Genomic DNA, 24097 nt, shown 5'->3' on the forward strand with positions numbered 1-24097 from the left:
CCAGGTGTTGTGGGGAGGAAGGAGGGAAAGGGTGCTGAGGACTTAGGGTTAAGGCGGGGGACGTGGCTAGTAACGCGGCGCGAGGGACCCGGTGTGAGAAAAAACAAGTCCCTTCTCTCTTTCTTCCTACTTATCTTCCCACCCCTCCTTTTCCAAAACCCCCTACGAGCCGGAAAGTTTTGCGCCTCCAGGGAGCATCAGCCAATCGGACGTCAGCCCCGTATGATGATGTCACGGGTTGCCAGGCAGACTGCTACGGCGCTCCGGAGAGCCCCGCGAAGTTGGGGAGGGGCTCGGGCCTGGAGTGGCGCGGCGACCTGGAGCCCCTTCCCCCGCCCCCCCCACCCCCGGGCCGCCAGCCCGAGGACTTAATTCGGAGGGCAGGGGAGAGAGACCCAGAAGGAAGGGGAAGCGGGGAGGAGGTGGAGGAAGAGAGAAATTGGCAGGAAGAGAGAAAGACATAAAACAAACGGAACACTCTGTGCCTGCACGTCAAGCCTCTTATTTCTCGGCATTCAAGTTTCAGACGGGTTTTGCTGTATGATCTCTTTGGGTTTTTTGTTTGTTTCTGAGACAGGGTCTCGCTCTGTCGCCCAGGCTGGAGGGCAGTGGCAGGATCACCGCTCACTGCAGCCTCGACTTCCTGTGCTCAAGTGATCCTCCCACCTCAGAAGTTCAGAGTAGCTGGAACTACAGGCACACGTCACCACACCCGGCTAATTTTGTATTTTTTGTAGAGCGGTGGGCGGGGGGGAGGGGTGGGGGCGCTCACTGTCTTGCCCAGGCTGGTTTCGAACTCCTGGACTCAAGCTATCTTCCTGCCTCGGCTCCCCCCAAACTGTTGGGATTAGTGTTGGGATTATGCAGCCACCCACTGCGCCAGCATGTAATTGTCTCTTTGAACTCCTCTCTCATCATCACCTGTGACTGTTCTCTGACAGCCTGTGATCCCAGTAGAAGGGCAGGGTTGCCGTCCCTCACAAAAGGTCCCAGGAGGTCTGTCTACCTCAATTTGTCTTATTTTATTCTACATTTAGGGCGACAATGATAGCTTTTATAAAAAGTACCTTCTTTGTTGCAGGGGGCCCTGGGGAGGACGTTTTGCCCGCCCTTCCTCCCTCCGCCTCCCCACTCCTTCTCTTGAGGGCAGGTCCCAGCCTGGGCTCTGCCACCAGCCACTGTGTGCCTCCACATGGAAGTCTGGTGTCTCTGGGTCACTGGTATTCCCTCCTCCTCCTCTTCCTCCTCGTCGTCCTCCTCCTCCTCCTGGGAGTGGGGTGGATTTCAGGCGATGTGTCAAAGGCTCAACAGGTCTGCAAAGGCTTTTTTTTGAGAAGGAGTTTCGTTCTTGTCGCTCAGACCAGAGTGTAGGGCGCGATCTCGGCTCACTGCAACCTCCATCTCCAGGGTTCAAGCGATTCTCCTGCCTCAGCCTCCCAAGTAGCTGGGATTACAGGCATGCACCACCACGCCTGGCTAATTTTGTATTTTTGATAGAGGCAGGGGTTTCACCATGTTGGTCAGGCTGGTCCTGAACTCCTGACCTCAGGTGATCCACCTGCATTGGCCTCCCAAAGTGCTGGGATTACAAGCACGAGCCACTCCACTGGGCCACAAGGGCTTTTTGAGATCTTCCTCCTTCTCTCCCTTTTTCACAGAAGGGACAAACTGAGGTTGGGAAGGAGCGAGTCATTCACCCTAGATCCACCTATCCACCCCCCACCTCCCTCCCCGCCCCTCCTAGGCTCAAGAACCTATGGCCTCTTGGCTGACAGCCTCTGTCTCCCTGGGGGTCCCAACCAGCACTCCCACAGCCCATCCAGGCTTCATGTTCTAAAACAAACAGGCTTGAGAAGCTGCTGGGGTAAGACAGGCGGGGATGGCAGCCACTGGGCTAGACTGGAGAACAAATACTCCATTAAGACAGGCTACTGGCCTGTTCCAGCTCCCCACCCCTCACCGAAAACTATCCCACTCTCTCCAGATCATCCAAAGTTTTAAGTGAAGGCAGAAATCTGCATTATACAAAGTCTCCCTATTTCGAATGGTCTGTTGTTTGTTTTTTAAGACAGCGTCTGGCTGTCACTCAGACCAAGTTCAGTGGCACAATTACAGCTAACCACAGCCTCAACTTCCTGGGCTCAAGTGATCCTCCCACCTCAGCCTCCCGAGCAGCTGAGACCACAGGTGTGCACCACCATGCCCAGCTAATTTTTTTGTTTTGTAGAGATAAGGTCTCATTATGTTGCCCAGGCTGGTCTTGAACTCCCAGGTTCAAGCGATACCTGCCTCGGCCTCCCAAAGTCCTGGGATTACAGGTGTGAGCCACTGCCTAGCTGATGGTCTGCTGTGAATGTGGACCCTTCATACCTCCACTGCCACATGCTACAGTGAACTAAAGAGACCACCATCAGGGACAGGGTAGGGGGGTGACCACCTTGAGACCTCTGATTAGAAATAACATGGGTGGGGCTAGATGCAGTAGCTCACGCCTGTAATTCCAGCACTTTGGGAAGCCAAGGCAGGTGGATCAGGAGGTCAGGAGATTGCGACTATCCTGGCTAACATGGTGAAACCCCATCTCTACTAAAAATACAAAAAAAATTAGCCAGGCATGGTGGCATGCGCCTGTAATCCCAGCTACTTGGGAGGCTGAGGCAGGAGAATCGCTTGAACCCAGGAGGCAGAGGTTGCAGTGAGCCAAGATTGTGCCACTGCACTCCAGCCAAGACTCTGTCTCAAAAAAAAAAAAAAAGAAAAAGATAAAGAAATAACATAGGTGGGGAGCTGCCATGATCACCCAGAAATCAGTCTCATGGCCGGAGTGGTCCTCAGCATGGCCACAGGGAAGGCGGCCACCAGGAAGGGTGGGGTCCCTGAAGGGCATATCACCTGGAGATCCTAGGAGGTCTCAGATGTGATTGGGGGATCCCAGATATAACAAGGGTGTCCCTGACAGGGCCCAGACCGGACACGTTTCACTGACTCCCCCATCCCACACCCCAGACCGCTCAAGAGTGATTTCAGACATGACAAAAGGATCTCGGAGGAGCCCTAGATGTGATTGGGGAACTCCAGACACATAAAAAAGGGACAGCAGAATGGTTCCAGAGAATTAGGGGATCTCAAAGACGAGGGGACAGATGTGACAACACAGCCATAGATGGGCAAAGAGATCTGAGACAATAATGGCTCTCAGAGGGCCCCAAACATAACTAGGAGATCTCAGATCTGACAAGAGGGACCCCTGGACAGGGCTCAGGGCTGCCTGCAGGGCCCCCACCCCAGATTAGACTGAGGGTTTACAGACACACAGGGATCTTAAAAAGGTCCCAGGTCTCCTCGCTGGGTTATCAGATATCACAAGAAAATCCCAGAGAAGCTCTTGGGATTCTGGAAGGACTGCCACCCTGCCTCGCCTAGTATAGTGGTCCATAGGTCCTGCCACCCAAAACATGAGGATCCAGGGAGTCCGTACATGATAAAGAAATCCCAGAGGGACCCCAGGCACAAGTGAGGAATCCCCGACGGCCCGGGCTGGGCTTGGGGACTATGGTAGGGCAGCGCTCTCCCCACCCCAACACGTGGGGATGCGTAAGTCCTATCACCTAGGCTGTGGGGACGCCCTTTTTCTTCCGAGGGGGTCCTGGCTGGGATGTGAGGTACCCCAGCGGCTCGGCAGGTGGGAGCCTCGGTGCGCTCAGGCCCGGCGGGCTGCGGGCAGCAGCGCGCTGTCGAACTGGTAGGTGAGCTTGCGCTTGACCTTGCGGATCTCACCGGTCTTGGCGTAGTTGCGGAGGGCGCGCGCCAGCTTCTGGTAGGTCATGCGCTTGCGGTTCCCCTTCTGCTGGCCCCAGCGGCGCGCCAGGAGCTCCTTGTGCTTGGAGGAGAACTGGAAGACGCCGGCGCCCGGCTCCACCCACCACACGCACTCACGCATGTCCCCGCGCGTCAGCAGCCCCAGCAGGAACTGGTACAGGCGCAGCTTCTTGCGGGTGCCTGCGGTGGGGTTGGGGGCACGCGTTGGGTGAGGGGTCCCTAAGGCCCCGCCTTCCCCACCCAGCCTCCTCCGCGACTCCCACACAGATTCCATCTCCTGGATCTGAGAAGTGGGGTGAGGGAGGTGGCTGTTACAGACACCCGGCTCTGCGCCCCTCACCACGGTGAGGGGGGCGGGCAAGTCACTCCCCCTACCCGAAGCTGTCAGCCCCAGGCCCCCTCCATGTTCTGTGCTTTAATTTTCGGGATTTATATCTGTCCTGCCTTCCGCCCTGCGGCCATCACGTAATATTACATATCTGTTGAGCCGGTGGATGAAAGAATCTGTGAAATGGGTTGACAGCGCTGCTCAAAGGCCTATAAGGGAGAAGCAAACAGATCCGGAGGCAGTTTGCATTGGCCTGGCCATCTCTCCAGCTCCTGGTCTCCCAGCCTCTCAGCCCAAAGAGGAACAGGGTCCCCGGAGAGGCCAGGCCACCTGACTCCTAGGCTCCCAGGTTTCTTTTTTTCTTTTTTTGAGACAGAGTCTTGCTCTGTCGTCCAGGCTGGAGTTCAGTGGTGCGATCTTGGCTCACTACAGCTGCCTCCTCCTGGTTTCAAGCAATTCTCCTGCCTCAGCCTCCCCAGTAGCTGGGACTACAGATATGCGCCACTAGGCCCGGCTTATTTTTAGTAGAGATGGGATTTCTCCATGTTGGCCAGGCTGGTCTCAAACTCCTGGCCTCAGGTGATCCACCCACCTCGGCCTCCCAAAGTGCTGGGACTACAGGCGTGAGCCACTGCACCCAGCCAATAACGGGGAGTTTCAAAGCAGGGCACTGGCTACAAGAATCCCATCTCTGCTGTTTCACAGCAGTGTGACCTTGGGGTGGTGACATAGTGACATCTTAATTTTTTTTTTCAAGGCAGGGTCTTATTCTGCCACCCAGGATGGAATGCAGTGGAGCAATCACAGTTCACTGCAACCTCGACCTCCTGGGCCTAAGTGATCCTCCTGCCCCAGCCTCCCCAATAGCTGGGACTACAGCTATGCACCACCATGCTGGCTAATTGTTTTATTTTTTGGAGAGATGGAGTCTTGCTATGTTGCTCAGGCTGGTCTTGAACTCTTGGGCTCAAGCAATCCTCCCACCTCAGCCTCCCAAAATGCTGGGATTACAGATGTGAGCCACTGCACCTGGCTTGAATTCTTATAATTTTAGGCTGCCTCAGCATTCATGTAAATATTAAATTGGAGGCTAGGCACGGTGGCTCACGCCTCTAATCCCAGCACTTTAGGAGGCCAAGGTGGACGAATCACCTGAGGTCAGGAGTTCGAGAGCAGCCTGGCCAACATGGTGAAACCCCGTCTCTACTAAAAATACAAAAATTAGCTAAATGTGGTGGCTGATGACTATAATCCCAGCTACTTGGGAGGCTGAGGCCGGAGAATTGCTTGAGCCCAGGAGGCAGAGGTTGCTGTGAGCTGAGACCATGCCATTGCACTCCAACCTGGGCACCAAGAGTGAAACTCCATCTCAAAACAATAAAAAATAAAATAAAACAAAAACTGGACTTTCTCATGCTGGAAGCAGGGCCATCCCCCTCGGCGGTTTCCAGTTCTAGATCTGCCTCCCCCAGTTCCTCAATGTGGGTGACCCAGACATCTCCTTTATGCAACTGGCTCCTGGTGACCGCCTCCCTGTGGGACAGCCACGGACAGCCTACGTGATGGCCATGCATGGACTGGGCAGATGCCTCAGTGACCCCCTCTCAGGCACAGCGTGACCTCCTGGAACTAGATCCTGCTTGGTTTCAACCCACCAATTATGGTATTTATTTGTTTGTTTGTTTGTTTTGAGATGGAGTCTTGCTCTGTTGCCCAGCCTGGAGTGCAGTGGCAATGATCTTGGCTCACTGCAACCTCCACCTCCTGGATTCATGAGATTCTCCTGCCTAGGCCTCCTGAGTAGCTGGGATTATAGGTGCCCACCACCATGCCTGGCTAATTTTTGTGTTTTTAGTAGAGACGGGGTTTCGCCATGTTGGCCAGGCTGGTCTTGAACTCCTGATGTTAGGTGATCCACCAGCCTCAGCCTCCCAAATGCTGGGATTATAGGCATGACCCACCGTTCCCGGCCTGAACCACCAATTAAAACCCCCTACAGGAAACCTGTTTGGCTGATGCCTCGGACCCAATAAAGGCATCAGTCCACTGGTCCCTCTCCCTCCCTGCCTGCACTCCCTGACCCCTGTGTGTGCAGCCTCCAGGTGTGCCGTGTATGCCTCAGGACCTATAAGCAATAAAATATTTATTTCCGGCTGGGTGAGGTGGCTCATGACTGTAACTTCAGCAGTTTGGGAGGCTGAGGTGGGAGGATCACGTAGGCTCAGGAGTTGGAGATCAGCCTGGGCAATGTAGCAAGACCTAACCTCTACAAAAATTTAACAAATTAGTCATATGTGGTGGTGCACACCTGTGGTCCCAGCTACTCAGGAGGCTGAGGCAGGAGGATCGATTGAGCCCAGGAGTTCAAGGCAGTAGGGAGCCGAGATTGCGCCATGCACTTCAGTCTGGGTGATAGATGGAGACCTTGTCTCAAATAAATAAATAAAAATAAACAAAATATTTATTTCCATCTTGTGTGTTTCCTAGTCATTGGAGAGGTCCTCTCCATCTTAAATATCCTAAGTTAAAACAGCTGACTTAACTTCTCTAAGCCAAAGCCTCCTCAGGCACAAATGAGGCTGTGGAGCCAGGCACAGTAGCTCACATCTGTAATCCCAGCACTTTGTGAGCCCAGGACCGGCGGATCACCTGTGGTCAGGAGTTCGAGACCAGCCTGGCCAACATGGCGAAACCCCGTCTCTACTAAAAATACAAAAATTAGCTGGGTGTGGTGTGGGTGCCTATGATCCCAGCTACTTCAGAGGCTGAGGCAGGAGAATTGCTTGAACCCGGGAGGTCGAGGTTGCAGTGAGCTAAGATCGCACCACTGCACTCCAGCCTGGGCGACAGAGCAAGGCTCTGTCTCAAAAAAAAAAAAAAGGCCGGGCACGGTGGCTCACGCCTGTAATCCCAGCACTTTGGGAGGCCGAGGCGGGTGGATCACGAGGTCAAGAGATCGAGACCATCCTGGTCAACATGGTGAAACCCCGTCTCTACTAAAAATACAAAAAATTAGCTGGGCACAGTGGCACGTGCCTGTAATCCCAGCTACTCAGGAGGCTGAGGCAGGAGAATTGCCTGAACCCAGGAGGCGGAGGTTGCGGTGAGCCGAGATCGCGCCATTGCACTCCAGCCTGGGTATCAAGAGCGAAACTCCGTCTCAAAAAAAAAAAAAAAAAAAAAGAAAAGAAAGAAAAGAAAAAAAAAAAAAAGAAACCTAGGAGCCCAGGAGTCAGCTGCCCTGGCCTCTCCCGAACCCTGTCCCACTTTGGGCTGAGAGGCTGGGAGACCAGGAGCTGGAGAGATGGCCAACTTTTAAAAAAAATTTTTTTAATGAGGCTGAGTTTTTTTTTTTTTTTTTTTTTTCGAGACAAGTCTTGCTCTGTCACCCGGGCTGGAGTACAGTGGTGCGATCTCGGCTCACTGCAACCTTTGCCTCCTGGGTTCAGGCAATTCTCCCGCCTCAGCCTCCCACATAGCTGGGACTACAGGCATGCACCACGACATCCCACTATTTTATTTTTTATTTTATTTATTTATTTATTTTGAGACAAAGTCTCGCTCTGTTGCCAGGCTAGAGTGCAGTGACTCGATCTCAGCTCACTGCAAACTTTGCCTTCTGGATTCAAGAGATTCTCCCGCTGTAGCCTCCTGAGTATCTGGAATTATAGGCATGTACCACCATGCCCCGATAATTTTTTTTTTTTTTTTGAGATGGAGTTTTGATCTTGTTGCCCAGGCTGGAGTGCAATGGCATGATCTTGGCTCACTGCAACCTCTGCCTCCTGGGTTCAATCGATTCTCCTGCCTCAGCCTCCTCAGTAGCTGGGACTATAGGCATGTACCACCACGCCTAGCTAATTTTTTTTATTTTTTAAATTTTTTTTTAGGCTGGAGTGCAGTGGCACGATCTCGGCTTACTGCAATCTCCACCTCCTGAGTTCAAGCAATTCTCTGCCTCAGCCTCCTGAGTAGCTGGGATTACAGGCACCTGCCACCACACTCAGCTAATTTTTTTGTATTTTTAGTAGAGATGGGGTTTCACCATCTTGGCCAGGCTGGTCTTGAACTCCTGACCTTGTGATCCACCTGCCTTGGCCTCCCAAAGTGTTGGGATTACAGGCATGAGCCAATGCGCCTGGCCTAATTTTTACATTTTTAGTAGAGACAGGGTTTTGCTATGTTGCCAGGATGGTCTCGATCTCTTGAGGTTGTGATCTCCACCTTGGCCTCCCAAAGTGCTGAGATTACAGGCATGAGCCACCACGCCCAGCCTAATTTTTGTATTTTTAGTAGCGACAGGATTTTGCCATGTTGGCCAGGCTGGTCTCAAACCCCTGACCTCAGGTGATCCACCCGCCTCAGCCTCCTAAAGTGCTGGGATTACAGGTGTGAGCCACCACACCCAACCTGTGTGTTGAGTTTTATAGTCCATTGTAGAACAGGTAGTGCCAGGTGCTTCGCAAGGCGCTTTACAATTATGAGCTCACTTAATCTCCGTCACAACCCTGTGAGATAGGGATGATGACAATGATACTCATTTTACAGATGAGAAACTGAGGCCCAGACACAGAAAGTAACGACTGGTCCCAGCTTCCCTGGGGTTGAGCATAAAGGATGTCGGGCACTTGGGCAGGGCAAGGGTTGAACCGTTGGGGTTGATAGTGTGATTCTTTCTGTTGCTGTGGTGTTGGGAATGATGGTGAAGGGGCTGACTTATTGAAAAAGTCACTCTGTGCCTGGCACTGCTGTCCTATTTACACATATTTTCTCGTTTAATCCTCCCAACGACCTCATGAGGGTAGACACTATCACCTCCATCCCTATGGTACAGACAGGGCACAGAGAGGTAGAGGCACTTACCCAAAGTCACACAGCCCGCAGGCGGTGCGGATCTGGGAGCTGCTCTGCGCGATGGAGTACATGTAGGGGCCCAGGAAGCCATGGTGCTTTCAGCCCCCTCCCCCACCTCCAGCTGGCATCTCCCCCACCCCAGCCACTCCCGCATACCTGCCTCGGATCCCTTCCCCTCAGGGCCAGCCACGAGGGCCTCATCCGACTCGCTGTCCGAGACCTCCAGGGCTGGGCTGTCCATTGGTAAGTCTTCCTCCTCTGACAGCACGGGGCTGGGGTACGGGGCATATGCCAGGGGACCCAGGGTCTGCGGAAGGTCAGGGTCACCTGCACGTCCAGGGCCCCCTTCTCTCCCTCCACTCCCTCCTCTCAGGCCCCCGAGGTGGCCCTCCGGGCTCTGGTCTCCATCTTTGCTGACAGCCTGGACTGTGGCCTTTGTTTGGATCACCACACTGTGGCCAGAGGACAGCTGAGGTTCCTCCTTAGAGCAGGCCCAACACCGCTAAAGCCAGTCCGCCCTGTCCCTGGCTTCCTGTCACTACCTCTCTTGACTCACTCGTGCAGTGGGGCAGAAATGGAACATAACCTGGGAGGTGGCTGCAGGGGTTACTATGTGCAGTGCCTGGCACCCAGCAAACTCAACCAAATGACCAAGCTTGAGTTTTCTTTTTTTTCTTTTTTGAGACAGAGTTTTGCTCTTTTTGCCCCGTCTGGAGTGCAGTGGCGCAATCTCGGCTCACTGCACCGTCCGCCCCCGGGTTCAAGTGATTCTCTTGCCTCAGCGTCCCGAGTAGCTGAGATTACAGGCATGCACCACCAGACCCAGCTAATTTTGTATTTTTAGTAGAGATGGGGTTTCTCCTTGTTGGTCAAGCTGGTCTCCAACTCTCGACCTCAGGTGATCTGCCCTCCTTGGCCTCCCAAAGTGCTGGGATTACAGGCGTGAACCACTGTGCCCGGCCCTTATTTATTTATTTATTTATTTATTTACTTTGACACAGGGTCTTGCTCTGTTTGCCCAGGCTGGAGTGCAGTGGCGTGATCCCAGCTCACCACAGCCTCAATCTTCTGAACTCAAGCAATCCTCCTGCCACCTCAGCCTCCCAAGTAGCTGGGATTACAGGTGTACACCACTATGCCTGGCTCGGGCTTGATTTTAACTGTCCCCTTACCACTCACCTGGCTGGCGAAGTCCTCTACGGGGTATGCGTGGAGGCCAGGCCCTGGGGCCTCCAGGCTGGGGGCCAGTTCAAGGCTCCCTGCAGGGCTGTAGGTGGAGGGTCCATAGCAGAGCTGGGCAGCCTGGGGGTGGCTAAAAGAAGCTGCTGCAGGGTCGAAGGCTTCATAGGGGGCAGCTGGGACAGGTGGGGCCACAGTCCAGTCCCACAGGGAGTCTGGGGGAAGGGCACTGAGTCAGGAGCTGGGAGGTCTGACCGAGGCCTCCTCCCAGTCTAAGCCCCCAGCACAGAGAGGCCATTGTAGGCTGTGCAAATCTTTCACCCCAGGATTTGCATGGGGGAGCGGATGGGTGGGAGAGGAAAGGGAAGGAAGGCTATAGGCCTGGGCCACCTTTATCCTGTTGTGCTAGGCGATGACCTCCCCTGGGCCTCAGCTCCCCCATCTGTGAAATGGGCCTCAAGGCAGGAAGGGCACTGGGCTGGGGTCACTCACCAGGAGCCCCCTCTGAGTCAGGGTAGCTGGAATGCTTGCAGCTGTCCAGGTCATAGAAGACGCCGTCTGGGTACTAATACAGGGTGCAGGTGGGAAGAGGGGTCATCCCAGGCCTTGGGGAGTCCCTACCCCCACCCTAGACGCCTGGGGAGACTCCAGCGCAGACAGGGGAGAGAAGAGGGGAACCTGGAGTGATCAGAGACAGACCGACGAGAGACACAGAGACTAGGCATCAAAGACAGGGACAAAGAGACAGAGATACAGAGAGTAGAGACACAACCCAAGAGGGACATATAGCAGCCAGCTCCTGCTAAGACGGTGGGCTCCCAAGAGACCCCAGCCCCTCACTGGCACACAGTCCGCACATCAGGGCGCCTGGAGAAGGGGCAGAAGTACTCTCCCAGCCTTGTCTGCCTGGGGGTCTCCGGAGGCAAAGGGCAAGGAGAAATGGAAGTTTTTCACTTCACAGAGGCAGAGGTTCAATGCTTTTAAAATAAACCTCCAGGCCAGGCGCGTGTGGCTTATGCCTGTCATCCCAACACTTTGGGAGGCCGAGGGGGGCAGATCACCTGTCAGGAGTTCGCGACCAGCCTGCTCAACATGGTGAAACCCCTGTCTCTACTAAAAATACAAAAATTAGCTGGGTCTGGTGGCAGGTGCCTGTAATCCCAGTTACTTGGGAGACCAGGGCAGGAGAATTGCTTGAACCTGGGAAGTGGAAGTTGTAGTGAGCTGATATCGTGCCACTGCACTCCAGCCTGGGTGACAGAGCGAGACTCCATCTCAAATAAACAAACCTCCATATGTTGATTTGTCCGAAGAATCATGTGTTGCTGCTTCAAGAACTCACGTCTAGGAAAAGCTAAAGCTAGACCCACATCATGTCTAGGCCCTGGCAGTCTCACTCCTCGGCATTTAATCAAGATAACTGAAAATGCATGTGCACCAAATAGCCTTGTTCCAGAATCATCCCAGCAGCTTTATTACGAGTCTCCAACTGGAAACAGCTCAGGTGTCATCCACAGGCAAAGGGATAAACAAACCGTGGTATGGGCTAACCATGGAGTACTATACAGCAAAGAAAAAGGACAAACACCTGATACACACTTCATGAGGAGTGAGGGAAGCCAGGCCCCAAAAGGGACATGCTGCACGACTCACTTTATATGAAGTTCAAAAGCAGGCAGCCGTACACGGTGGCTCACACCTGTAATCTTTGCACTTCGGGAGGCTGAGGCGGGTGGATCACTTGAGGTCAGGACTTTGAAACCAGCCTGGCTAACATGGTGAAACACTGTCTCTACTAACAATACAAAAATTATCCGGGTGTGGTGGTGGGCACCTGTAATCCCAACTACTTGGGAGGCTGAGGCAGAATTGCTTGAACCCGGGAGATGGAGGTTGCAGTAAAACAAGATCATGCCACTGCACTCCAGCCTGGGCCACAGAGTGAGACTCTGTCTCAAAAAAAAAAAAAAGGCAAAACAAATTATGAATTAGTGGTGGAAATACCAGAGAAAGGTATTGACTGAGAAGAGACAGGAAGGAATGTTCCAGAGCGATGGAAACATTCTGTATCTTGATCTGCCCTGTGGCTACAAGGTGTGTATATATATAATGCAAAAACTCACTGGTGTGTCCACAAGATTTGTCACATTACTGACTTGTAAGTTACACTTCAATTTAAAAAACAAAGAAACATGGATGGGTGTGAATGTGGAGGGGCATAAATAAGGGTTTCTTTCAACCACATCAGTAAGATGTGATTTCTCAGACTTCATTATGGGTTCAAGGGTGTTGGGTATAGTATTCCGTGTCTGAACTATTACGGAATACAATATTTAAAAATACAGTAGAAAAAAGAAGGAAAGGAACACATAAACACGTTCGCTGAATGTGAGATGGGCAGAGAGACATGAAATCACAAGGAAGTGGGTTCAAGCCTGAGACGGGGAGAGAGACATGGGAGATATGGATGGGGGTGGCGGGAGATACCAAGGGGGAGTTCAGAAACCAAGTGGGAGGAAGAGGCGGGAGGGGAAACTGAGGCAGGAAGCAACTGACTTCTCCGAGGGAGGTCACCTCGGGCCACCCCTCCCTGGCCCCCAGGGGCCCCAACTCACCAGACAGCTGAAGTGTGGCCCATCAAGCCTGGAGAGGGGGAGACACAGTGGCATGTCAAGGCTGCCTCCAGCCACCTGAGTCTCAAAGTGGTTGGGGGCTGATGGTGAGGAGGCAGCAGCTGTGACCACCGCAGCCCTGTGTGAGGGACCAGCCCCACCACATTCACCCAACTCCCCCACTAGCCAATGCTGGGACAGGAAGTGGGGGGGTAGGGGGCAGGCAAACGTCCCCCTCCTCCCCAGAATTTGCATAGACATCCTGGTGGGGAGAAGCAGGGAAAGTGAGGGAGAGAAAGTCCCCGGAAAGGAGGTGTGGGATGGAGAGGGGGCCTGGGCCAAGTGGGGCCTTGGTGGCAAGTCAGTTAAATGGGTCCAGCTTGGACCAGAGGAGGGATGCAGAGATGTCTGGGTGGAGAGGGGGAAACCCGGAGGAGACTCAGATGAGGAGGCGCGAAGAGAGGCTGGATGGGGAGAAAGGTGTGCAAATTCACACACACAGGCAGGGAGGATTCCTGGAGCCCCAACTGGACGCACTGAGGGTGAGGGTGAGGCAGAAGGAAATGAAAAGGCAGAGAAAACTGGAGACAGAGACACAGAGACAGGCAGAGACAGAGAGCAAGAGGCAAAACACGGGGAGCCAGGAGATGCCAGATACAGAGGGAGCAGACATGGGGAGACCTGGGGAGACGGGAGTTGCAGACGGACAGAGTGAGCCCAGGAGGATGCCTGCAGGAGAGCATGCTAGCAAGTGTCCCGAGGACATGAGATCTTTGGAGACCAGGAAAGGCAGGCACTGAGGGGATGGAGAGTCTGAAATGAAGAGGGAACAGAACCTGAAGGGGCAGGAGAAAGGGCAGACCCCTCCCCTCCTCTCCCATGCACCTGCCCTGAGGAGCAGAGACCGCTGCCCATGGGTGCGGCCCCACAGAGGGGCAGTGCAGGTTTGGGGGCCCTCACTTACTGTGCAGCCTCCAGGGCGAGCATGGTGGTGCTGGGCGGACTGTCTGCAGCCCGCTGCAGCCGCCACCCCTATTTATATCTTGGCCCAGCCCCTGCCAGGGGGAGGAGGGTGCCCGCTGGCCACAAGCTCAGCCCTCCTCGAAAATCCCCTCAGGGAGGGGGTCAGGGGAGGGGGCTGGATTGCACAACCCCTTTGTCACGTGGCAAGAAGGGCAGGCCAGGGGCTGTCTGGATTTGGGGATCCCCGTGGGCTGGGGTTGGGGGGCTGACCTTGAGGGGTAGAGATGGGACAGAAGCTGAATTTGGTCCCACCTTGAAAAAGTCAAGGGCTGGGGTTCACTGAAGAGGGGAATCAGGAAGGGGAGGATCCAGACCCAGAAGCTGAATTCCAGCAGGGGCAGGCTGGAGGCCGAGGGCAAGACTCTGTCCCCCGGGGGACGTGTGAGGTGACTGACGGTGTCTGAGGGTAGTCAGAGGCCGCGGGGATAGAGATGGGAGTTGCTGGGGGGAAACCCAGACCCGAAGCCCATTGCCAGGACCCCGATGTGGAAAGGAAACATCGTGGGTGTGTGACCTGGCGGGGGGGGGTCCTCTTGGCCGTGCTTGGGAATGGAAGCCTCGGGGCCTGGGGCTGCCCCAAAGCCTGGAAGAAACAGGTCAGCACCTGGAAGGCGGGGCAGCCACTAGGGTCCCCAGGGTCAACCCCAGGGAGGGCTGGGCCAGGGCCAGACACCTGGGGGCCCTAAGCAGGGCAGAGAAGCACTGGTGCCAGTGTTCATTCAGGGCCAGAGAGGAAACTGAGGCAGGCTTGGCCCACATGAACAAGGCAACACGGGTGGGAACCCAGGGGGGCTTCTCCTGAGGATGAGGTGCGGTGGGGGCCTCAGGAGGGTCACAGCCAGGCCCAGGGCTTATGAAACCAGACCTTGTGCCCCCAGAGACCACAAAGTGCCATGTAGCAAAAGTCCAGAACTTTATTCATTCTCACTGACCCTGCCCCAGCCCCGGCCCCACCCTGTGGGATGCCTGCAAGGTCACCAGGCCTCGGGGTCAGGGGGCCCGAAGCGCCGCAGGAGCTGCTCCTGGTCCTCCAGGTCCTTCCGCACCTTCTTGCGCATGTAGAATATGGGGCAGTCCCGGCTGCAGGCGGGGCGGGGGCAGGGTCAGGGCCAAGGCCCAGTGCCCAGCCTGGGAGAGGGGTGGGGGCTGTTCCCAGGACTTTGGCCCCTGTCTGCTGCCCAGCCCACCTGCCCCCTCCTGCAGCGGGCTGTTTGCTCAGCGGGCACGGGGGAGGTGATAACAGCGGGTGGCCGGCAGCGTGCAGGCCAGGGCTGGCCGTATATCACCTGTCACCTGGCGTGGGAACCCACCCCGCCTACCCGTTCCCTGGGGAAAGCCCGGCCCCGCCCTGGGGAGGGGGCCAGGAAGGCTGGGTGTGTCAGGAGGACAGCCTTTTCCCGGGCAACACTGGGTGGATGCCGGGCCCTGCCTCCCTAAGCACCCACCCCCTCTGGGGGGCTGGGATGGGTCCATTTTGCGGGCAAGGACACTGAGGCTCAGGAGACCTCACAGCTGGAAGGGGATGGGCAGGGAGGATGCTTGGGAGAGGTCTTGGAGTCGGAGGCTGGGTCCATAACCCACAGGCCTAGGAGCTGGGCAGGGTGGGGCAGGCGGGGGTCGGCCTCAGTGCACACCTGGTGCAGATGACGTCTTCATGCAGGCTGCCCTGGCAGCGCTGGCACTGTGTCCAGAGACGCGAGAAGCGCTCCTCCAGGGCATTCAGATGGGACACCTGAGGACGGCAGCGGCTGAACAGGGCGCCCCGGCCTCCCCACCTGCCCACTCCTCACCTCCCGGCCCTCTCACCTCCTTCTGATACAGCTCGGACTCCCGGGGCTGGCAGAACTCACACACAGCTCCTGCGGGGGAGGCGGGTCAGCACTGAGTGCTGGGGCCGAGCCAGGGCCTGGGCCACCCCATCCCTGCCCCTTCCCTGCCCGCTGCCAATCCCAGCTTCTGAAACTCCCCGGAGGCTGGAGAACAACGGAGCGAGTGTGCTGGGAAAACTCCCCTGGGGAACTCCCGGGGTGGGGGCCGAGGACCCTCTGTGGGGGGTGGGCAGAGAGGAGCCACCGCCCAGGGGCCCGGGGCCTGCTGGGTGGCAGTGCCAGCCCGTGTGGTGGGTGTCTAGGAGTGGTGGTGCTGGCAGAGGCAGGCCGAGGGTCAGTGGTCAGGGCCGCTCACCCTGATGGCTGAGCACGGTGCGGCAGCCGATGCAGCAGTTGCGGCGTTTGGCGAAGGCCAGGAGGCCGCCCACCTTGCCTGTGAGCACCGTTTTGCAGCGTGTGTGGTCGCCCCCTGCAAGAAGGAGGCAGGAGAGGAGGCGGGTGGTGAGCTAGTGCCCTCCCCTGCCACCGGGTGTCCCCAGCGCCCCCCAGCGCCCCCGTACTCAGGAGCACGGCCTCGGCGCGGCCCTCGCCCAGGATGGGCTCGAAGATGCGCAGGAGGGGCTTGGCCAGCTGCTGCTCCAGGTAGTACTGCGTGTCGATGGGCAGGCTGTGCTCCAGCACGAACAGTGGGTCCTGCGGCCACACGGCAGTCACGCCCGAGCCACCCAGGGAAGGGTGCCAGGGCAGACACAGGGGACAGTGGCCTGGGGGTGGTCATGGGGTCTGGACTCTTGCATCTAAGGGAGGAGGGGGCTAGGGGTCCAGACCCCTGAGTCTGAGGGAAGAGGGGCTGTGACATGGGGGATCCTAGGTCTGGGATGGGGTCAGAGGTCACGAAGGAGTCTCTGGGCCACAGAGTCTGTGGGGCCCTCGGGTCACCACAGAAGGGTCAGAGTTCACAAGGGGAAGCAAGGATGAGGAAGGGGTTAGGAGGTCAGAGGTCATGGGCTAAGATGTGGGTCACTGCGGCAGGGGTAGAGTGGGAGGATTATGAATCCAAGGGAACCCCCTTCCATAGGGGAGCAAGGGAGGTGTCAAAATAGAGGAGGACCTCCAGAGGGGGCCGAGGCCACGCCCAGGCTGTCACGGGGGCGGTTCTCAGGGCCCCACAGGGCACGGGAGGCCCCGCCCTTCCCGCAGGCCCGCCCATCTCGGAAAGCAGAAGTGAGAGTGAGGGGGCTGGGCGGGAGCAGGCAGCCAGGTGGGCCTGACCTCGGACTTCATGTAGGCGGCCACGCCTTTGGCGGCACTGATGATCACGTAGGGGACGCGGTCGCCCAGGCTGGGCGCACTCCCGGGGTCCCGCTTCCTCATCCTGCGTGGAGACGGGCGGCGGGTGGGTGAGGGCAGGTGGGTGGCGGGGGCGGGGGCGGGGGCGTAGGAAGTGGTGGGCCCAGCTGGCAGGAAGGAGGGGGCTATTTCTGGCCGGGCCGCCCGCCCCCAGGCAGAACCTCTCGGCCAGCTCCACGTGGGCCTGCTTGCCGGCGTAGTCGGAGGCCGCGCGGGTCAGCTCCTTGGTGATGACCAGCTGGGAGATGTCAATGCGGTTGCACAGCAGGTCGGAGATGACATCCTGCGCGTGGGCCACCGCGCCCTCGGGGTCTCTGTGGGAAAGCGGACCGCACAGGCCAGTGTCACCAAAAAGCGCCGAGGGCCAGGCTGGCGCCTCAGGGCTGGGGACCAGGATGAGCTCTCAGGGCTGAGGCTCAGGGCAGGGAGGGGCCCTTCCTACCACAGGCTGCAGAGTGGCAGAGGCAGGGCCTGAACCCACAGCTGCCCAAGGCGACTCTTTCCACTGCTTCACCACCGAGCAAGAGCTGGGCCTGACACCTGTGTTCCCAGGGGGGGAGGGGGTGGGGGTCTGGACCCCTAGGTCTGATGGAGGAGGGGGCATGGGGGTCTGGACCCCTAGGTCTGAGGGAGGAGGGGGCATGGGGGTCTGGACCCCTAGGTCTGAGGGAGGAGGGGGCATGGGGGTCTGGACCCCTAGGTCTGAAGGAGGAGGGGCATAGGGGTCTGGACCCCTGGACCTGTGAGAGGAGGGGCTGGGGGCTCTGGATTCTTGCATCTAAGGAAGGATGGGGCTGGGGGTCTAGACTCCTGGGTCTGAGGGAGGAGGGGCTGGGGCCTGGACCCCTGGGTCTGAGGGAGGAGGTGCTGGGGCCTGGACCCCTGGGTCTGAGGGAGGAGGAGCTGGAGCCTGGACCCCTGGGTCTGAGGGAGGAGGTGCTGGGGCCTGGACACCTGGGTCTGAGGGAGGAGGGGCTGGGGGCCTGGACTCCTGGGTCTCAGGGAGGAGAGTCTGAGGGAGGAGGGGCTGGAGCCTGGACCCCTGGGTCTGAGGGAGGAGGGGCTGGGGCCCGGACTCCTGGGTCTGACGGAGGAGGGGCTAGGGCCTGGACCCCTAGGTCTGAGGGAGGAGGGGCTGGGGCCTGGAACCCTGGGTCTGAGGGAGGAGGGGCTGGGGCCTGGAACCCTGGGTCTGAGGGAGGAGGTCCAACATACCGGTCGATGAGCAGGCGGCGCAGCGAGGCGGTGACCAGGTTGGCCACCAGGGGACAGTTGTCCCTGCGCACGGCCTCCAGGCCCTTGCAGTCCATGCGGTCGTGGGCGTCAGGCCGGGAGGAGAAGAGCAGCCCTGCGTAGCGCTTCTTGCTGATGAGCAGGTACGGGAAGTAGACCTGGGAGGGAGCTGTGGCTGAGACCCCTGAGCCTGTGGAGGCTGAGCCCCAGTCCCTACCCTCCCGCAGAAACAAGGCAGACAGGGTCCCAGATACAGGAGGAGGACACGGAAGCCACGCCCTGAACCTGGTGGGATGGACCCTGACACCCCGAGTGTGGCTGGAAGTGGATCCTGAGGCCCCTTGGCATGCCAGGGCCCCCCACACCAGGGACCCCAATCTGAAACAGAGACTGAGATGAACCCAGAGATAGTCCCTAAAACATGAGAGCTCAACTGGGGAGACAACGAGGCAACCCCAGGAGAGGAGAGACTAAGGCTGGGTGAGCCCTGAGGCAGAGACCTCCCCAGCCTTCCAGGCTCCAAGTTCAAGGGCTGGCACAAGAGCTTGTTAAAGCACAGGGAGGAAGTACAGTGTGAGGACCGGGAGGGTGGCTCAGGAGGCCAAGGCGGGAGGATTCCCAGAGCCCAGGAGTTTAAGGCTGCAGTGAGCTGTAAACTCCCCACTGCACTCCAGCCTGGGCAACAACAGAGCGAGACCCAGTCTTTTCAAAAGAAAATGTGGGCCAGGCGCAGTGGCTCACACCTGGAATCCCAGCATTTTGGGAGACCAAGGCAGGTGGATCACCTGAGGTCGGGAGTTTGAGACTAGCCTGACCAACATGGAGAAACCCCGTCTCTACTAAAAATACAAAATTAGCCGGGCGTGGTGGTGCATGCCTGTAATCCCAGCTGCTCGGGAAGCTGAGGCAGGAGAATCGCTTGAACCTGGGAGGTGGAGGTTGCCGTGAGCCAAAATCTCACCATCGCACTCCAGCCTGGGCAACAACAGCGCAACTCCCTCTCAAAAAGAAGAAAATAAAACATGGCGCAGGGTTTCCTGAAACCAGGTGTACGATATCCCGAGGGCTGGGGCCCTGGGCACTGGTGCACACATCCAAGATGCACCCCCATCGGGGTTCCCGTGCGGAGGGCAGCTCCACATCTGACAGGTACTAGGAAACCTCACAAGCAGGGACACTGTGACAGGGTTTTCAAAGAACAACTGCCACCCCGCGTAACAAAGGCCCCATCCTCAGGAGCATCTAGGCAGCAAAATACCTTCACACTGCGGCTTACGTGAACCGAAGAATGATGGGACGCCCTGAGTCCCCTGATGAGGGCACCCTAAATGGGAGCCCCTGATGGAGCCACACACCTTCTCAAACTCCAGCCGGATGGGCGACGGGAAGTGACCAGACACCCAGTCTGCGGCCTCCCGCCCCAGGGCCATCGCCTCGGCCACCGAGGACACGCCGAATCGGCACATGACGGAGTCGGTGTCACCATATACCACCTGCGGGGGGGGGGGGGTTGGGGGGTAGGTGGTGTGTGTGTGAGAAGCAGGGTCCATTCTGTCAACATCTGTGGGGGGGGGTTGGGGGTAGGTGGTGTGTGTGTGAGAAGCAGGGTCCATTCTGGCAACATCTGTGGTGGGGGTTGGGGGGTAGGTGGTGTGTGTGTGAGAAGCAGGGTCCATTCTGTCAACTTCTGTGGGGGGGAGGTTGGGGGGTAGGTGGTGTGTGTGTGAGAAGCAGGGTCCATTCTGGCAACTTCTGTGGGTGGGGTTGGGGGGTAGGTGGTGTGTGTGTGAGAAGCAGGGTCCATTCTGGCAACTTCTACAATAGGTGGGGGGAGCGGCAGGTGGCTAATGCTAAGGGGAACCCAAGGACACAACAGGAGAGAGGGCAGGTGTGACCAGGAGGCGCGGGGACATGGGGGCCCGGTCCTGCTTCCTCCCCCGACCTGCCGGGCCCATCTCAGGGCAGCGGCGGGCAGCCCCCGACCTTGGCGCTGGTGCTGTAGCCGTTCTCCACTGTGTACTTGGACTCCACCAGTTGCTTGGTTTTCTCAATCATCTGGCGTCCGAACCCTGTGACGCTCTGTCGGGGAGAGAATCAGGCCAAGTGAAGCCCTGGGGGCCATCTGCCGTGAATGTGGGCGATGGGTGGTGGTGGGGGGGGTCCTGCCTCTGCTATTGCCCAGTGGCATGGGCTTATGCACAAGCCACTCTGCCCATCCTGGGCCTCAGTTGCCAAATCTGCAAAATGGGACTACGAGGCTGCTCCTCAATGGTCAGGTGGAAACAAATGGGTTCCCCAGATGGGAGCTCTGGGCACACATGACAACTGAGTCCATCAAATGCGTGCTGGGAAGGCTGCGTCTGAAGAGGCCACTGGCTCGGTGTTTCCCCGACACTGTGACGTTCTGGGCAGGTCTCTGTGGTGCAGGACCACTGACAGAGCTGGCCCCCCCCGGAAGCCAGCAGTGCCACGGCCGTCCCCGTGCAACCAGAACTGGCCCCACCAACACACTGACAAATGCCCCACAGGGCAGGGGACGCTACCACCCTGACTAAAAAAATCATTGAGAAACCCACTGGCGTATTTTAGAATTAAGAAAACTGAGGCCAGGCATGGTGGCTCACGCCTGTAATACCAGCACTTTGGGAGGCCAAGGTGGGTAGATTACTTGAGGTCAGGAGTTGGAGACCAGCCTGGCCAACGTGGTGAACCCTCATCTCTACTAAAAATACAAAAATTAGCCAGGCATGGTGGTGTGTGCCTGTAATTCCTGTTACTTGGGAAGCTGAGGCAGGAAAATCGCTTGAACCCAGGAAGCAGAGGTTGCATTGAGCCAAGATCGCATCACTGCACTCCAGCCTGGGCAACAGAGCGAGACTTCGTCTCAAGAAAAGAAAATTGGCTGGGCGCAGTGGCTCATGCCTGTACTCCCAGCACTTTGGGAGGCTAAGGTGGCGGAATCACTCGAGGTTAGGAGTTCAAGACCAGCCTGGGCAACATGGTGAAACCCCATCTCTACTAAAAATACAAAAAACCCCACAAAAACCTGAGGCTGGGGGTGGGGACAGTAGGGAGAGATGGGTGTGATTCTTCTGTTTCTGTTTGTGTAGATCCAGTCAGGAAATCTGTGTAACTGTTGGGTCCATTTACATTTACTGTTATTACTGATACAGTTTGGCTGATGTCTACCACTTTACTGTCTGACTTTTACTTGTGCCACCTGTTCTGTTACTTTTTATTTCCTTTATAATCTTTTCCAGACATAATTCTATATATATATATATATATATATATAGAATATATAATAATATAATTCTATATATAGATATATAGATATATAGATATATATATAATATACATAATTCTATATATATATATATATACACACATATACACACACATACACACACACACACAGATATATATATCTTTTTTTTTTTTTTAAGAGACAGGAAGCCAGGCGCCATGACTCACACCTGTAATCCCAGCACTTGAGGTGGATGGATCACCTGAGGTCAGGAGTTCAAGACCAATCTGGCCAACATGGTAAAACGCTGTCTCTACTAAAAATACAAAAATTAGCCAGGCGTGGTGGCGGCACCTGTAATCCAGCTATTCAGGAGGCTGAGGCAGGAGAATCACTTGAACCCAGGAGGTAGAGGTTGCAGTGAGCAGAGATTACGCCACTGCACTCCAGCCTGGGTGACAGAGTGAGACTCCATCTCAAAACAGACCAGGTGCGACGGCTTACGCCTGTAATCCCAGCACTTTGGGAGGCTGAGGAAGGCGGATCACGAGGTCAAGAGATTGAGATCATCCTGGCCACCATGGTGAAACCCCATCTCTACTAAAAATACAAAAATTAGCTGGGCATGGTGGTACACACCTGTAGCCCCAGCTACTTGGGAGGCTGAGGCAGGAGAATTTCTTGAACCTGGGAGGCAGAAGTTGCAGTGAGCCAAGATCGCACCACTGCACGCCGGTCTGGGCGACAGAGCAAGACCTTGTCTCAAAACAAACCAACAAACAAAAACTAAAAGAGACAGTGTCTCACCTCTGTCACCCAGAATGAGTGCAGTGATGCCATCACAGCTCACTGTAACTCAATCTGTTGGGTTCAAGCGATCTTCCTGTCTCAGCCTTCTGAGCAGCTGTGACTACAGGCATGAGCCGCCACCACGCCTAGCTAGCTTCGTTGTATTTTTTGTAGATAGGGTTTCACTGTGCTGCCCAGGCTGGTCTCGAACCCCTGGCCTCAGGTGATGCTCACTCCTCAGTGTCATCACAGAGTGCTGGGATTACAGGTGTGAGCCACTGTGCCTGGTTCAATACATTTTATTATTCCACCCCTTGCTCCATAAGCTTGAGAGACAGAAATAAGTAAAGAGGTCAAGAGACAGAAATGGAACAGAATGACAGAGAGGGGCAGCTGAGAGAGAAAAGACAGAGGCACAGGGTCGGTGAGAGGTGGCCCCAGGGGAGTGCCACGTGGTGCCTCTTGGCTTGGCCTCTGCTTTGGGGCTGGGGCCTCATGTCCACACAGCCGCCCCTTTCCACTAAGGAGGCTGGGGAGGCAGCTGGTGCCTGCAGAGGGGAGTTGGGGGCGTGCATTGAGTGACTCACTTTGTTGCAAAGAAAGGTCTGGCTGTTGCCTGGCTCCTGGAAGGCCCACTAAGTCCCTAGAATATCCCGCCTGATAACAGTGTCTCTGTTCCAGCCTGGGCAACATGGAGAGACCCCATCTCTACAAAATATAACAAAAATAGGTGGCGCGTGCCTGCCGTCCCAGCTACTGGGGAAGCTGAGGTGGGAAGCTCACTTGAGTCCGGGACGTTGAGGCTGCAGTGAGCCATGATTGTGCCACTGCACTCCAGCCTGGGAGACAGAGTGAGACGCTGTCTCAAAAAAAAAAAAATGTGTCCATGTATCTGAGACTTTGAACCACACCAGGCCGTTTACACTCATATGATTTATGGCAGGGCCCTGGGCCATGCAGTATCGGTTTGACCTCTAGGGGTCACTGAGGGGCCTGGGGATGGAGACACTAAGGCCAGTCATAGGGCGCTTCATGCCTACAGGACTGACACCCAAGTAAAACCCTGGACCCCAGAGCATGGGTGAGAACCTCTGGTTGGCAATGCTGCATGTGCGGCCACGTATCAACACCGGGAGAAAGGACGGCCATCCTGGCAACTCTACTGGGAGAGGACACCTGGAAGACATGCCTGGTCCCTCCTAGACCCTGCCCTGTGAACCATTTCCTTTGCTGAGTTTAATCTGTGTTCTTTTGCTATATTGAATCATAACCATGAGAACCAGCTTTTCTAAGCTCTCTGAGTACTTCTAGTGAATCACTGAACCTGAGTGGGCTTTGAGGCACCAGAAGTTTGGGTGGATGTGTGTGTGCACAGGCCCCACCCATTGGGAATTCATCCAGCCTTCTGCCCAGAGCCCTGTGAAAACTGGCGCAGTGCCCAGGCAGGGAGGGAGCTCCCCGTGGCTAGAGGTAACCAAGCAGAGGGGCACAACTACTTGCCTGGAATGGGCCAAGACCCAAGTCCCAGGGGAGAAGGCTGGACAGGAAGACCCTTCCGAGGCCCTCATGGGCCAGGAGCTGGGGCACTCACCCCAGCTTGGCAAAATCTGGTAAACTCAGGCCCTCTGTGGTTTCAGAGTCTGTTTTTCTGTCCAAGCAGCAGAGCTGCCATGGGTAAGCAGGCTGGGATGCTGCTGTGAGGACGGCGAACGGCTTCCCGCCCCATGTCCCGCGGCCTGTGTGAGCGACGCCTTCTGAGGGTGATGGGTCCCGTCCAGCTCTCTCACTCCCTGACAGTGCACACCTCCCACTTTATCCGTCTGCAGAGCTCTTA

General features: G+C 56.5%; 2 protein-coding genes across 6 annotated transcripts in view; both read right to left on the reverse strand.

The window, feature by feature from the left end:
- Positions 1-996: 996 nt before the first annotated feature.
- On the reverse strand, positions 997-13823 carry SPIB (Spi-B transcription factor). 2 transcript variants are annotated; one of them, XM_012461315.3, is made up of 6 exons: positions 13757-13823; positions 12796-12823; positions 10673-10745; positions 10181-10395; positions 9158-9308; positions 997-3999 (listed from the first exon to the last, which is right to left on the reverse strand). In XM_012461315.3, exons 1-6 carry the CDS (start codon positions 13777-13779, stop codon positions 3701-3703), a joined length of 789 nt encoding a protein of 262 aa, XP_012316738.2. In that variant the 5' UTR covers positions 13780-13823; the 3' UTR covers positions 997-3700. The 2 variants fall into 2 exon arrangements, with proteins under 2 accessions (XP_012316738.2, XP_021524310.2); XM_021668635.2 differs by lacking the exon at positions 13757-13823 and having other exon boundaries at positions 12796-12982.
- Positions 13824-14711: 888 nt separating this feature from the next.
- Positions 14712-24097, reverse strand: part of POLD1 (DNA polymerase delta 1, catalytic subunit) — a 34295-nt gene continuing 24909 nt past the window's right edge. For all 4 annotated transcript variants that reach the window (XM_064381008.1, XM_064381007.1, XM_064381006.1 and 1 more), the window contains 10 exons: positions 20211-20306; positions 19583-19720; positions 18210-18385; positions 17156-17308; positions 16917-17019; positions 16205-16337; positions 16000-16113; positions 15622-15674; positions 15450-15547; positions 14712-14895 (listed from right to left, as the gene is read on the reverse strand). In XM_064381008.1, the coding sequence (XP_064237078.1) occupies positions 14790-14895; positions 15450-15547; positions 15622-15674; positions 16000-16113; positions 16205-16337; positions 16917-17019; positions 17156-17308; positions 18210-18385; positions 19583-19720; positions 20211-20306 (1170 nt within the window). In that variant the 3' untranslated portion in view covers positions 14712-14789. The remainder of the gene's footprint in view (positions 14896-15449; positions 15548-15621; positions 15675-15999; positions 16114-16204; positions 16338-16916; positions 17020-17155; positions 17309-18209; positions 18386-19582; positions 19721-20210; positions 20307-24097) is intronic.

Source organism: Aotus nancymaae, unplaced genomic scaffold, assembly GCF_030222135.1.
Source record: "Aotus nancymaae isolate 86718 unplaced genomic scaffold, 86718_ANA_hifiasm-v0.15.2.pri h1tg000028l, whole genome shotgun sequence".
NCBI lineage: Eukaryota > Metazoa > Chordata > Mammalia > Primates > Aotidae > Aotus > Aotus nancymaae.